We start from the raw sequence: 15,848 nt of genomic DNA, 5'->3' as shown, positions 1-15,848 counted from the left end.
GCTGAATTTGAACGCAACAGTAACACATTGTCCTTAAGTACCTTTAGAGGGCCACGTTCACATTTACAACTCTACGTTTTTAAAAGGACAGTTCACCCCAAAAATGTTTTACATATTTTTCCGGTCAGTTTAGGAACTATTGTCCGGAGGGATGTCTAACGTTACCAAATAGAGTGATGTGATTTCATGAACAAGAGGTTCCTTAAAATAGACTTTACTTTTTGCTTATTGTTTTGTCTTTATCGTTTAATATTAGTGTATTTGTGGTATTACTTTCAAAATGTGTTCAATGAATGAGTATATATTTTCTGATACAATTCAACACAAGCATTTATTAATTAAATTGACATCACAGATGCCTGAATATGTTCCAGGAAAAAACTACTAAGAGTATACATTTGTATTTCCTATATGAAGATGACATAAGTAATGTGAATGTTTTTAAAACCAGGCAAATACAAAGTATTTCACCATCTATCTTGTGTATCACCGTAACATTAAAGAAAACAAACTGGAAGAAAGAAGAAAAGGAAGAAAAAAAAAAACACATCCCTGACCACCTTTTAATGGACTCAATTTGTATAACAAAAATCATTGCTTCAAAACAACAACATTGCTATAATCAAACAAACACAAATCAGTCTTTGTATTGCCAAGCAATTCCTGATGTGAAATTTCATCACAACTGATTTTTAAATGTGCACATTTATCCAAGGGGGACATAATTACGGCTCTTGAGACACTGCCATCTTTTAAACTGTCTTTCAGGGTCAAGAAGAATAAAGAAGTTTTTCCTCAGTCCATCTCAACAGTACAGGGAGCCCAATTTCAAGATCCCTCGACCTGAATTTTGCAATTCTCTGCGAATCTCTGCAGAGATCGGAGGGTGCGTTTGTATCTTGAGCAGCTCCAGCAGTGCCGTCTTTTGTTCGGAAGACAGGTCGGCCTTGTAGCGCTGAGCCAGTGTGAGTAAACTCTGATGCCACAGCACAGGAAGCACACGTTTTTCATTGCGGAAGGACAGGAAGTGGGCCACCAAGGCATCTAGGACACGGAAAGGCAGGGCGTATTTCTTGTCAGCAAGATGCGCAGGAAAATGCTGTTGGCACCGTTGTACTCCATCTCTGCCAACTTAAGCATTGCAGCGCTGAAAGACAAGAACAATTTTGTATGTTATACAACCTCCCATGTTATTCAATCTTAACGTTACGTATCTTACCAACACCAACACCAGGTTGAATCCTACAGTGAGATGAGATGATGTGACATCTGTCTGCAGGTGTGCGTATGTCAGTAAAAGGAAACATTACCTGGAGTGGAGCACAGGGATTGAGCACTTTGTGAGTATGCTTCCGATGATGATGGCTTCCCTCAGAGTACATGTCCCAGATTCACACAGAGGAATCAGTATACCTGTGTGACAGAAGAGGAAAATATACAAAGAGTATTAAATTATAGATTTAATTACCTTGACGACTGACTTGGACCAATGTGAGGTCATCCATGTTTGTGTTATTTTCAGGTACGTCTGTGTTCCTATCAAGTAGGATACATGGCCGCTTTTACAGTCATACTGACCCTTTAATAGAAACCTTTCCCGGCACTTAATTCCTATACCAACAGCTGTTCATTTTACAATAAATATTCTGATTCAAAAGCACGGTGTCAAGATTGACCATTAAGGGAATGCCTGGAGAATGTGTTTTATGAACTGAAACAGACCAATTCAGATTTAGACAGTTTACTCTCAGATCACATCAGATACTATCATGCACACAGCATAATAAACTTAATTAGGTATAACTGTGCACTTTAAGTTTGCTTTCATGTTTGTGTATTTAATACACTAAATCGTATTTAAAATAATAATTTAAAAAAAATATATATATTTTTTTTTTCTTTCTTTCTGTCATGATCATTTCAGAGCCTCCAGGTGCAGTAATCACATGGGAAAAAACCTCAAAATAACTCAAGTAATCAGTTTCATTAATCACATTTTCAATTTATTTAGTAACCCAAATGAACTCCAATAATAGAAGAATTAATGGAAAATGACATTCACTTGAGGCCAGATCTCTCACTCACACTGTGTGGCAAACAGGTCAGTGCATTTGTGAGCAACACTGCCACCCAGTGGCTTTGTCTCATACTGGTGTTATTTAAATATGGGCCATGGGACATTTGGGGGACAATAGTCATATTAAACTGGGACAGTTTGTAAACAGTGTGTTCACAAAAGGATTAAAGAAAAAAAAAATGATTGGCCAAACGAAGGCTAGACATTTAAAAGCATAATTAAATTTGAGTTTGTTCATTTCTGAGCTGCCAGAAGCAATGGTGTTATTTACTTATATACTTAAAACAGGTTACATAAAGACAATCAGGTCAGAGAAAACACTTTAACCAGCATATTTTAAAACTTAGCCAACTAACTTTTTAGAGTCAGGAGTGAAACAAGCCTGAAACCTTCAACCGAGAGGACAGCTAAACAATGCTTTCAACCTGGATTCAACTTAACATTAGAATAATATCTAGAATGGCTACAACTAATGATTATATCATTATCTATTATTTTTTCTTGATTCATTGATATGCCATTTGGTCTATAAAAACATCTGTGATATACAGGTTCATAGGTCCATTATAATATCTTATACCCTTGTGATCAAGCATCTTCTTTTATCTTTTCCGAAAACCAAGATACCCAGTTTATTGTAAGGTAGGACAAGTAAGCTAATTATCATGTTTAAGAAGCTGCAGCCAAAAAATGGGGGCATTTTTACTTGACAAATAGAAATGTATTTTATACATTTTTCGGTTCCACAATTGTTCCAGCTCTAATGGCAATGTCTTTGCGCTCTCAAGAAGACAAGATTAAAACTAAATGTCCATTAAAATTGTCTCACCTTTAAAACCACGCTCCTGGTTTGAACAAGGCCTTCTTCAGAGCACTGTAGAGATGGAAGTTGAGTTTCTTGTACTCTGCAATATCATCCCGTACTCGGGGCAGCAGCACCAAGTTGTAAAACCTCTGAGCCATTCGCTCTTTCAGATTGGATGAGAAGATTCTATAACAAAAGCATTGGAGAAAAACACTTCATTTGTACCACGTTGAAATATCTGCAATAAATAAGATAACCTACTCAGTGTAAAGTCAAAACAAACCATCTGGGGACTCACCTTGTTGCTTGGTACATGGCAGCTGCTGTCCAAGTCTCAGGCTCAGTCAAATAAAGAATCTGCTCCCAGTTTGAAAGTGCTGGGACTATTTTAAAAGCCTTTGGCAATTTACCGCTGCGATATTTAGACAGAACCTGAATTAAAAGAATAGAAATGTAAACTATCATTTAACTGCTTACTAGGAGATCTTTACACGTACAATCAGGCACTAAATAGACACTTTAAGTCAACTGATATAACTAACCTTATTGACCCCTTTGTACACTTCTATTACCCTTGGGTCAAGTTGGGGCATTGGACGCCCAGACACCTCCGACATCACCGTCCCTACCTCAGTCTGCTTCTCTGTAATCTTCTCCATGATGATATCAGCTAAGGTCCGTCTATAAAGAACACAAAGAGAAAACACAGTTAAGCATTCAAAGACAAAACAGAGCTCCAATTGTGCATCATTACAATTCAAACTCAAAATCTAGTTTCAAAATAAAGCCAGGATTATGTTTCAGCTTGCCTCATTGGCGGATTTTTATTCATGAACATCTCCATGGCCGTCTCATCGGCAGGGTCAACGACGACTTCGGTGTCACACACAGCATCGTCGTCCTCAGCACCCGACGTTCCCAGTGCTGGCCACTCCTCATCGGAGTCTGCATCCTGAGTGTCAGGCCCTAGGTTGTAGTACAAGATGGTAAATAAGATTGCAATGTACTATTTGAGATACACACTCCATAGTTAAGTCCCTTGATGAAGTTGATCATCTGAACGGGCTTTACACTATCAAACAGTCAACATGTTCACTAGACTATGATTTTGTGTCAACGTTTTTCCTTTAATCAAATATGCCTGCTTTATTTATGTTTATTTTACTAATGCCAGAACATGTAAAACGTGTATGTGAACTTTCACATTAACTACAATTGTGCTTACATGTACAGTAGATACGTAGATAAGTCCTGACACAGAAGACTCTCTCCAAATATCTCTCAATTCAATGCATTTCATGTAAAACATTACTTCATAGACTTTCAATAATATGGATGAGGTTCATGTTTTGAGAAAGAAAGACCTCCAACATTACCGAGAACAGTGACTGGTGTCTTCTTCTTCTCTGGTACCAGGCCATATTCGGTCTGAAGCTCATCTTGCTGAATTCGTGCCTGTTGTAAGATCTTCCGAGACAGACGCTCGTCTACGTAGTTGTCCTCGCTTTCCGCCCGACTATCCTTGCTCTTCACCCGGCCTCGGGCTCGCATCGTGTCCGCCTGCAGGATCTGGTCAGCCAGCGCCATCGCTCCTCCGCTCGTCTCTCCTCCTCCGCCGCCGCCGCCTTTGGATTTTTTCACTTTCGGCATCGCTGTAGTTTGAAAGAGGATGTAGCTTTACTATTAATGTGTTTCGTTGGCATGTACTATGGTGCTACCGAAAGTCTATAATTAATAAGTACTGTAAACAGTCGCTTTTTCAACACGTGCGGATGTCCATTGCAGAGAGGAAGTGACGTGGTTTACGTAATGTTACGTCGAAACCTAGCAGGAATATAGAGTCACGTTAGCTCTTATTGTTGGCAGTAAACACTTTTGTTGTCGACAATTTATGAATATCCAGCATTATCAATTCTCACGGATGTTTCTTGTCTGTTTAAAATGTCAAATAGTTATTTAACTTGCGGAAGACTTCCTTTTCACCCGGAAGTACTAAACTCACAACCAAGAAAACATTCGGAGGTAAAATAGCAATGGGGGTTACTTGGTGAGATGATTGCTTTATGTTTGAGCTACATTTGAAATGTTAACAATATTTGTAAAACGATGTAATTATTGTACATACTGCATCTTCAACTGCGTCCCTCATCGCACATGTAGCTGTGTGTGTTACTTGGCAGCGCTTCATCGCTCACTTTCATTCACACGATGCTCTGCAAAATAGATCTCTCATAACCTGACATGGACCTAATGATAAAAAAGAGACTTACTTGGCTTGTCGGGCATTCCTTAAATATTGCGCTGGTGTTTTCTAACTTGATGTGGCGCTGTGTTTTTTCTGTAGTGTGTGCCAGGTGCCTGTGGCAGAGGGGAAGAGTGTGCAGCAGACAGTGGACATCGTGCACAAGAAATTGGAGCAGTTGGGTGCTGTGAAGCAGGGCACCTTCTGCGTAGACTGTGAGACATACCACGCAACAGGAAATGTCAGCGGTAATATTTAATGTTATACTTTTTCTTTGAGCATCATATTTAACCTAATCGTTCTGATAGATAGTCTATGAACTTTAGCAGGCAGTAAATCCTGATTTATAATGTTCATATTGCTCCCAAAACCCTGAATCCTACATTTCCCAAAATGCCACTCAATAGTGACGTTCTTCAGACCCTACTTGTCTCACAAACTCTCAATTCTTTCAAAGACTTTCAATCATCATGTGTAACTCCAGGGTTTCTATTATTAAAAGTCTCAAGCCCAAGCCCAGTTGACCCTGATGACATTATCAGGGTTATTTTCTCTTTAGAGAGCTCCCTCCAGAGCCAGAGAGGATGGTATAAAAATTATTTAAAATACAGAGTGCTCCTATCAATACCAAAATAATATAATAGTCCCTTAAACACAAAGATCAAGAATGTAACATTGACCGCACATATATGTAAGAAATTATACAATAATGTTTTTTGAATGTTTGCAGGCTATTTCAAAGTCTGCTTTAAACTGTTGCAATTAATCCTATTTCAATCGTTTTATTAATTTTTGCATGAAAAGCATTTTCCTTTAAGTAACTGTTCTGTCTAAAGGCCATCAGATAAATGTAATGTAATAACAATCTTTTATTATTTGGATTATTCTAAATGGGCTTAAGTAAAAGTCTCAAAGTGTGTGCATATATACTGTGTATATATAGTACTTGAGTGAATACACTTTCTTTACTTGACACCTGACAGCCAGTCTTGCCTGTCTGTTACAGGTCAGCCCACCAAGCTCTTATACATGATGCACAACTCTGAAACTCCCTTGAGCTGCATGGCTCTATTTGAAGGCGGACCCTGCCTGATAGCTGACTCAAACTTTGATGTTCTCATGGTGAAGCTAAAAAGTCACTTTCAAAAATGCCAAGGGACACAAGGTGGAGTGTCGTGGTACTAGATACCGTTACTGTGACTTCTTGATAAAAGTTGGTACTGTGACAATGAGCTCCAGTGCCAGAGGGATATCAGTAGAGGTATGTTGTTAAATCAATAATAGTGAGAGTGGAAACATGACTTTTTCCCCACTGTGGCAGCATTAACCTTTTGTGTGTTTCCCCAGGTGGAGTACTGTCCTTGTGTCGTTCCAGGCGACTGCTGGAACCTCACAAAGGAGTTCATGCAATCCTTTCTTGGCCCCAGTGTCCCCGAACTGCCTTCTGTGTTTGCTGCCAAGCCTGAAGGACTCTTTGCACCATCAGACGGTGTGGACACAATGACTCAGTACCTGGAGTTGTTCAACAAACTTCGTAAACAGCAAATTCCAGGAAGCAACGTGCGTTGAAATGTCAGTGGCAACGGAGATAACTTTTGTAATGTTTGTATTAATTTTGCTTTAACTCTGGTCCTGTGGATCAGCATGTTTTTCAAAGTCTGTTTTATTTTTTTTAATTTCTTTTCCTTTCTGGAGCTTCAACATTGCAATAAACTGTCCTATTGGATAAAGCATCTTGTGTAAAAGAGACTTAATGCAGAATAGAAGCTAGACTATTTCTGAGCAATTATTATTTCAAATGCTCTCTTGATGAGGTTGTAACCTTCGAGACAGTTTTAGCTGAAAGTATTGTAACACATAATTTAGTTTTTCTGTTCATCTTATTAGATTTCCTGTAGTGGGGTTGGCTAAAGGCTTATGTTTGATTAGTTAAGACATTTAATTAAAAAACTTATTGATGTATGCACAAGGATGCCTCTTCATCTGTGCAGAGACCTACAGATGTCAGTGTTTATTCAATAGACATTTTCATTGTAAAGATTTTGACTGGTATAAATAATTCACAGCAAAAATGGATAGGGTCTTTGTTACATTTTAATTGCATATTAGGACACAGTAGTGATCACTATGCACGATACAGACGTGTTACTAATAACGTTAACGTTGGAGGATTTGCAGGGAAGAAAGTATGAATAAGTTAACAGAAAAACGTTGGCAGAAACCCACATGAGGATTTCCATGGTGCTTCTACAAAGTACTCTAATGAGTGTGAAAGTAAAAAATAACTACAATACATTGTTGGGAAAGAACTAAAACTAAAAACACATATTTTTCGACTATACCTTGAATAGGGAAGGTAGAGCCGTAGTAGCACTCTAGTAGCACTTAAATGTCCCTTACCGATAGCACTTTGTTGTTTAGCACTTCAGTAGCACTTAAATGGCACTTACGGATAGTACTCTGTAGTTTAACGTTATTGAAGAAATTGTACTTTCTTTATTCTTGTTGTTCTGAGTTTGGACTCATGGTTTAATGCACTTATTGTAAGTCGCTTTGGATAAAAGCGTCAGCTAAATGACATGTAATGTAATGTAAGATTATGAATATTGTTGCAGGACAGCAGTCTTAGTATTCTTCATATGTTTAGGATTAGTATTTATCCCCATGCAGTTTCACACACTGACAATCAATAAATTAGGCCCGACTTCTAGATTGTGTGCCTTCCACGTGACAGCATGACAATTACAACACCATATTCGGCTGATACCGTTCCTAAAAGTTACACATTCTTTAATGCATTTCATCAGATTACCACAAACCAGCTGACACATGGCGAACACGGGGCTTTCGGGGACACTGGGGGTCAACGGCTCCGGGCCAGTTGTCCTCGGTTTGCCCCGATGTGCGGGTCTAGCCTCGGTTATTGTTCCATGTGACATCGGTGGGTGGACGGACAGAAGGACGGTCCATCCTGCTGCCTGTTGTTCAGCCTTTCCGCCAATGAGAGCCCGGTTGCCGCTCAGTCCCAGTCCAATCAGAGCAGCGGGGTCTGGGCTCGGATCGAGAGTTGGGTTGTTCAATCTGGGAGGAGGACAACAATCCGGATGGATGGATGTTGGCGATGGTAACGTTACCCAGCTTTTCCGTTATCAGATGTTACAAATGTAGTAACGAACACAGACGAGGCCCGGTAGTAACGTGCACCCCATTAACCGACTCGCTGTGAGAAAAGTCACCGGGGAGTTTGTTAAATGGTTAACGGCGCAGTTCGCTAGCGAGCTAAAGCCGCGCGGCGGTAATAGTTAGTGAACGTTAGCGACCAACAACAACCGTGAGGTTAACTTCGATTGTCCTCCGCGAACGTGTTAGCCGCGTAGCTAACGGCAGCTACCGTAGCGAGCTAATAACATAAATGTTAGATGCTTGGTCCTCTGTTCTATTAAAGTACACCATTAGGAGGGACAGCGAACAGCTCGGCAACGCTAAGCTCCCTCAGAGCTGCCGTGGCTAGCGGGTAGCGGTGTTAGCTAACTTATGGCTGAGCTGCCTCAGACCAACAAAGTTGTTGGCTGTTCCTGGAGAGTGGCTCTCCGACTGCTCTTTGTTCTGGCTCAACACGGGGATGGCGGTGGGGTAGCTTAGCATGGCGTTAAGAGCCGATCGTTCCGATTAGGACGACGGGCTTTAAAACACGGACAGATGCATTCTGATATTGGAACATTTTATGAATATCGGCGTTAATAGACACTTCCCAATGGCGCTGCTACACACAACGCGGCACGATGTGGGGGAAGGCGACCGACTAGAAACCAGTTGCACCGACTTTCAAGTTAACGGTGTATTTTCGTTGAAATTGTAGTTTTAAAGTGTTGGAGGATTTGCACAAGGAGAATGGGGTAGTGCAGCGCAGATACCGATGAGGTCGATCATTAAATGGATTCACCACATTATGGAGATGGACAGACGGACATCCTCCTTAATGTCAACATTTCTGCCTCAGTTTGGCCGTGAAAGATCTTTAATATGGCCCAATCATTTGTGTTTCAGTGAGAGGGGCATATTTTTACAGACAGTTATAATAAATAACATTTCAAATATACTGTATTTTCACCATAACACCCATACTCTTGTTTTGTCTTTATTCCAATGATTGTCAGTGATCTGAATTAATAATCATAGGGAATGTCAAGTAAAGTGTATTTGTATAGCCCAATATTATTTAGAGTCCCACATTATCAATGGTGTTGCATGGAGCCCAAGCTCTCTGTGAAGTCAAGAAAAAGAAAAAAAAAACCTTGAGCACATAAGAGAAGAAAGCCGGAACTTTCTGTTCCAAGTCTCACATTCATCAAGTGGTTTTTACACATGGTGTTAATCTTGTTTTGCATATCACCACAACATCCGTCAAACTGTGAGAAGTTTTGCAGTCATGTTCATTTCTCTGGATACAATGTTTTTTTAATAAGTTGCGCAAACTATTACATGTCTTTATATAGTTGATAATCAAAACAGACATTTTAGAGAAGTTCACTTTAGTAAACCCACCTTTTGATAGGCGTTGTAAACATAAACCATGTGCTCACCATTGCAAACTATCTATATTTAAGCCATACTAGTGTGGGTTTCTACTTGTCTAGCCTGGGTATCCTTAAAGATAGTTTTGTGACCTGTCTTCTCAGAAAATGCCTTTATTTTTTTGTAAATTGTTATTTTATTAATGTCCCTAGTTGTGGTGAATTGTGTCAATATTCAATTTAAAAAATATTTTGGATTAATTAACCAAAATGCAACTTTGCACTATTAATTTTAATTTCATCCCTGTTTCTCAGAATGTTCTTGTTGATGGTGGACAGATGTTGTGATGTATTGTCCCAAACCTGATCAAGCAAACTACTTTTACAGTACGTAAAGTGTGTGTGCGCGCGTGCGCGTGTGCTTATTCAATGTATGATTCAACGTATGATTCAGACTTTCTATGTGTTTCAGTCCTTTCACTGGATCGTATGAGCAGATTTTAATCCCTTTCTCTTCTTCTGTAAATCTTCCCTCAGAATGAGGTGCTGCTTGGTTACAGGACGTGTGTCCTATCACTGAGGCCACATGTGTATCGGGAGAGATGGATCGTTGTAAGCACGTGGGACGCCTTCGTCTGGGCCACGACCATTCAATCCTCAATCCACAAAAATGGCACTGTGTGGACTGCAGCACCACCGATTCAGTGTGGGCCTGCCTCAAGTGCTCCCACGTGGCCTGTGGACGTTTCATGGAGGAGCACTCACTCAAACACTTTCAGGAGTCACAGCACCCACTGGCTATGGAGGTGCGTGAGCTGGATGTGTTTCTGTTTTGCCTGTGGAGACTATGTACTGAATGATAATGCAGAGGGAGACCTCAAAACTCCTCAGAGGGGCCCTCTCTACGGTTCGCAGCCCAGGTAGACGCTCACTACGCTCCTCAACTGGGGGAGAGTGCACCTCCTGGGTTGGGGAAGGTGGACCACAGCCCGCCATGCAGTTGGCTTCGCGTCACAGGAGGAAAGCACTTCTCGGGACGATGCTTCGGACCGTGGATCGGTAAACATCAAGAGCTGCAGAATCAGCGTAAAGAGAAACTTGAGGAAGCTAGAAGACAAAAAAAAAGAGGTTAAAAGGAGACTCATGGAAGAGCTTGGCAATGTCCCTCCCAGGAAGAGTGCTAGGCTTCTTACTCAGGCGCCACGTTCCACTATCACACTCATTCCTCGCAAATTTCGCGACCCTCCAGAACGCCTACCTCCTCCTCCCAAGAAGCCTTCCCTTCTCACCCTTTCCCGTAAGACTCCTCAGAATGGCAGAGCAGCTAAACTGAGGAGGTACTACTCCACACATGCGGTAACCCGCCGGAGACTCGCTCCAGGTGTCACTGGTCTGCGCAATTTGGGGAACACATGTTACATGAACTCAATATTGCAAGTGCTGAGCCACCTGCAGAAATTCAGGGAGTGTTTTCTCACTTTGGACCTGTGTGAGACTGAAGAGCTGCTGGCTAAGACCAATAACTCCCAGGAGATGAAGGGTGTGACAGGAGGTGTCGTCAGCAGTGCTAACACAGCACTGTCAGGATGCCCTCTTGGACGCATGGGGAAACCCGGCAGTTGGAATTTGGCCCCGGGCAAGGAAAGTGCCCCACCTTGCCCACAGGCTTCGGAGTTGGTCCAACCCAAGGAGCCTCGCTGCTCCACCCGCCAGCAAATGTCTCTGTGCCATGAGTTACATACACTTTTTAGGGTCATGTGGTCAGGCCGGTGGTCTTTAGTGTCTCCGTTCGCCATGCTGCACTCTGTCTGGAACCTCATCCCTGCTTTCCGTGGGTACGACCAGCAGGACGCCCAGGAGTTCTTGTGTGAGCTGCTGGACAAGGTGCAGCAGGAGCTGGACACAGAGGGGTCTAAACGCAGGATAGTTATCCCCATCACACAGAGGAAACTATCCAAGCAAGTGCTAAAGGTTCTCAACACCATCTTTCATGGGCAGCTCCTCAGCCAGGTGAGACATGAGATTTGTGCACCTATAAACACTTTATAGTATGAGTACCATGTCCCAAAGCTTGAAACTCACACCGTTATGGCTCAGTGAGAGAATTCATTTTTACTATCATTCAAGAAAAACGATTGGCTAATGATGCATCAGCACAACAATAATCAACTGTAAGACATTCTATTACTCAGAAATGTGATGTTTTTTTCTTCATCTCGTGGTATTTTACAATTATCTTCTAGAATTAAGACGAAGACCGGGTGTCAACAACCATCACTACATACCTGTTTCTCTTCTCGCTGTGTTTTTTAGGTGACTTGTCTGTCCTGTAAGCACAAGTCTAACACAGTTGAGCCATTCTGGGATTTGTCTTTGGAGTTTCCAGAGCGATACCACAGCATAGACAAAGGCTCAGGCTCTACAGCTTACCAGCGCAGCTGCACCCTCACTGAGATGCTGTCCAAGTTTACGGAAATGGAGGCTCTCGAAGGCAGCATCTATGCCTGCAACCACTGCAACAGTTAGTACAATGTTTAATACAATGCAAAGCAAAGGTAGCAGGGTTTAAAGACATTTTCAAATCACATTTTCTGTTAAGATCTACAGCTGAAGTTGAATTAATTCAGGATGCCTGCCCATAATTTAACATGCATATGAATAAATAAAAAAAGTCTAACAAAGCTTTGGTATAATGATGTGTGCCACAAACTTATGCAAATGAAACTCTATCCTTCCATCGCAAAAGGATATTGGACTTTGAGTGCAGGATTTAGTGCCCGGAGAAATTTTGTTCATGATATGAATTTAATGAAGAAAACCTGACTTTTAAATAAATGCATGTACAAAATGGTTGTATAAAAATTAATTCAGCTTTGATTAAGAGGCAGTGCCTCCAGCAGGACAATGACATGTAGGAGGAGTGTTAACTGTTCACAGCCTTGGAGAAGGCATTGACTAAAATCAAATATTTTTGTTTGCTTTCAAGGTACTGTATATTGTAAGGAAGTGTGTTTAACAAAGCATCAAATCAGTGATAGTAGTTTGACTTGATTGTGGATTAATTTACCATTTCATTGTGTCATGGTTTGTTAGAAAGAAGACGGAAATCATCCCACAAACCCTTAGTTCTGTCAGAGGCTCATAAGCAGCTTCTGATCTACCGTTTACCTCAGGTTCTACGGCTGCACCTCAAACGCTTCAGGTAAGTTTCTCTATGAGCGGATCTTTCTCATGTTTACTGTTAAATAACTTAAAAAACGCGTTGAGAAACCACGTCTTGTTCATTGCATTGTTTTTTTTTGTCGCTGAATTTATCTTGGTGCTTGTGAGGCTGACTAGTCCCTGTTGTATGGCAGATGGTCCGGGCGGAACCATAGGGAGAAAATCGGCGTCCACGTGGCCTTTGACCAGGTTCTGAACATCAAACCATACTGCTGCACAGGCTCGGGTCACTCTGTCCACAGAGGAGGCTACACCTACGATCTGTCTGCTGTTGTTATGCATCATGGTAAAGGCTTTGGCTCAGGGCACTACACCGCATACTGCTACAATACAGAAGGAGGTGAGGAAGAGACGGGACTGGATTCATACCAAACTATGAAGTCCTGTGGTTCTGTTGATAACCTCTTTTATCAATGTATTTCAGGTTTCCTGGGTCCACTGTAATGACTCTGAGATGAAGGTTTGCAGTGTGGAGGAAGTGTGCAACACTCAGGCCTATATCCTCTTCTATACCCAGAGGTCTGCCTAGGTACCTCTCGCTGTGATGTCGACCTGTTTGGGCAACTTAAGGCTGCATTTATGAAAACGTTTTCCCGGGTGTCACTCAGCAATTGCTTTGAATTGATTTACTAAAAAAAGATAGCAACGGGGGCAGTAGGACAGCCACAAGCATACATCAAGGTGAACATTTTAGCAGCTTTATCTAGATGAGAAAAAATATACTAATGGTACACACACTGTAATGTTGCCACGGTAAATTAAAGGAAAATCATTTAAATCTGGCTCGCTTTGGATTATGTTCGTTTAAAAGAAAAAAGCAGGAAGGAAGAAATCCAAAACCTTTCATAAATGAGGGCCACAGTGTTTTTTGGCCTGTTGGACCAGCATATCGGTTAATGGCCTGAAGAATGTGGGAGCATGTCCGACTCTGTCCTGCTGAAACACCACAATGTGCGTCCGTGTTTTAAATACAATCGGGCTCATGTCTGTTGAGTCTGGAACCAATCAGGCGCTCTCCTGAAACAGCATTTCACATTTAAAAGCCACATGGATTCTGGATTTTAGAGCATTTCTATCACAATGATGTTGTTAATGTGCATTTTATATGTAACTGTACATTTGATAGCCAATGCACTAAATATTATAAAAGGTACTTATTTCAACATCATTGTGTAGTTGCACTTGAATTAAATGAATCTAGTGACTAAAGTCCAGACTCTGTGTCGCCTCCTGTTCAACATTTATAATTATCGTGAAATGTCAGTCATGGAAACTTTTAATGCTCATCCCTGTGTTTGTACTTCATTGTGTCCTCTCCTCAATTGTACTGCTGTGACTGGATACCGTGTCTTAGCCACAAGGCCTCTGTCTGGCCTGCGCTCTCAAGTGAACAGGAATATTTTTTGTTTATTTTGTAGTCATTCTATGTTTCACTTTCATAAAAACATGTGAGTGATGGAAAGCTGCACTTTTGAGGAGGGGCTACTATGGTTGGTCCTATCTTTGTGATTGTTCATCTTTAAGCTCCTGTATCTTGTTAAAATGGCAGCTCCCCCTGTGGTGTAACGGTGAGGTAGTCTGGGCCCGGGTCGGAGACACTGCACCTGTGTTTTAACTGCAGGAGAAATGAGTGAGAGGGCAGACTGTGATAAAGAAGAATGTGTTGGAGGAACTTTTTTGAGTTGAGCACCTGAAAGCAATATATTGTACATCTTGCATCTTGACAGGAATTAAGATAAAATCAGGAATTCTTCTGCTTGTTAGACAATGTTTTTTTCTACTCTGCTGTTTCTATCAAGGTCTTTAGAATTTGCTAGGTAATCAAGAAAAACTTGTGTTTGATACGAGTCAAACCCAAATTACATTTGTGAACAATCTAATGACGATGAATGTCTTACTTTTCAGTGATCAGGTGTGGCCATGCCACCGGCTCTGATCCCTTTGAGTTCTGTCTTGTACTGTAAGAATACCTGTCATAAATGTAATGGTCATATGGATTTTACCAGACGGTGATTATTAAAAAGACAAAACAAATTTGAAACGATTCTTGGGTTGTATTTATTTTAGAGTGAATGGTCTCTTCAGCGCGACCATTTGTCTCAACTAATAGACGGAGGAGAGTTCATCAGGTCGTAAGCATGTTGTATGGAGCGTCACTCAGCCATCATAATGCCTGCAACATCTATGTGGACGGCATTAAAAAAGGATACACAGTGATAAATGTCACACATTTAGCATCATAACAGATACAATGAAGTGGAATTTAAATAAATCACAGGAGTATTAGATGGATACACGGATGATCTATTAATTCTGCTTTAATTGTTGCTTAAAGATTTGAAGCAGAGAATAACTAATCGGTTTCAGAAATATAATGGGAGGGCATCAAATGTAAAATATGCAAAATAATCTGAAGATTATTTATCTTTTTAATTATGTACCATGATGGGTTTGTACCCATCAATAAAAGTTAGTTTTTCATTCACAAATCAAATCCTGAATTAGTTTCATTGATATTCACAATGTTTTGTTAGTAATATTTTATTGACACCTTGTGTCGGTGAACTATGATATTGATACTCTCTTCCAACTGAAACACTTCTTGCGCAGCACATTGTGTAGTTCATGTGGATACACATGTGGCTGAAGTGGGCTAATGTTAGCTCCTGTTATCAAACTTAAGCTACATTTTGCATTAATTCACTCACTACTGGTCTCTGCTTAGCATTTGAGCTAAATGCTAATGAGAAGATTAGCATTAAACTGTACTACTGTATCAGCTGTAAAGCAATACTTGTTTGTATTAAACAGCACTTTGTAAACTGCTGATCACACTACACCGCAAAGTGTATCAACACAGACAAAGGGATTTTTCAAACAAGTTACTCTTATTAATGGCCTAAAAAAGAATTATATAGCTATAGAAAATATTTCATTAACTATTGATGAAAAACGTTTGTGACAAAAAAAAAGGCCTAATTAGAAGGT

General features: G+C 40.7%; 3 protein-coding genes across 3 annotated transcripts; 2 read left to right on the top strand and 1 right to left on the bottom strand.

The window, feature by feature from the left end:
* Positions 1-549: 549 nt before the first annotated feature.
* Positions 550-5,265, bottom strand: bysl (bystin-like). The gene is given in 10 exon segments (XM_034532553.1): positions 550-844; positions 847-1,080; positions 1,083-1,147; positions 1,311-1,416; positions 2,911-3,068; positions 3,181-3,314; positions 3,425-3,563; positions 3,692-3,848; positions 4,259-4,534; positions 5,153-5,265. Coding segments are annotated over 10 exon segments (1,359 nt in total). The 5' UTR covers positions 5,169-5,265; the 3' UTR covers positions 550-770.
* On the top strand, positions 4,693-6,854 carry med20 (mediator complex subunit 20). The gene is given in 5 exon segments (XM_034532541.1): positions 4,693-4,929; positions 5,227-5,372; positions 6,131-6,270; positions 6,272-6,385; positions 6,472-6,854. Coding segments are annotated over 5 exon segments (636 nt in total). The 5' UTR covers positions 4,693-4,915; the 3' UTR covers positions 6,694-6,854.
* A 1,112-nt stretch (positions 6,855-7,966) lies between these two features.
* usp49 (ubiquitin specific peptidase 49) lies at positions 7,967-13,483 on the top strand. The gene is given in 9 exon segments (XM_034532513.1): positions 7,967-8,248; positions 10,176-10,462; positions 10,464-10,517; positions 10,519-10,684; positions 10,687-11,648; positions 11,952-12,159; positions 12,732-12,840; positions 12,995-13,200; positions 13,285-13,483. Coding segments are annotated over 8 exon segments (1,947 nt in total). The 5' UTR covers positions 7,967-8,248; positions 10,176-10,240; the 3' UTR covers positions 13,305-13,483.
* Positions 13,484-15,848: the final 2,365 nt, after the last annotated feature.

The sequence above is a fragment of the Cyclopterus lumpus genome, chromosome 5 (assembly GCF_009769545.1).
Source record: "Cyclopterus lumpus isolate fCycLum1 chromosome 5, fCycLum1.pri, whole genome shotgun sequence".
NCBI lineage: Eukaryota > Metazoa > Chordata > Actinopteri > Perciformes > Cyclopteridae > Cyclopterus > Cyclopterus lumpus.
Note: the sequence above shows the minus strand (reverse complement) of the source record. Positions and strands in the feature narration are given on the sequence as shown.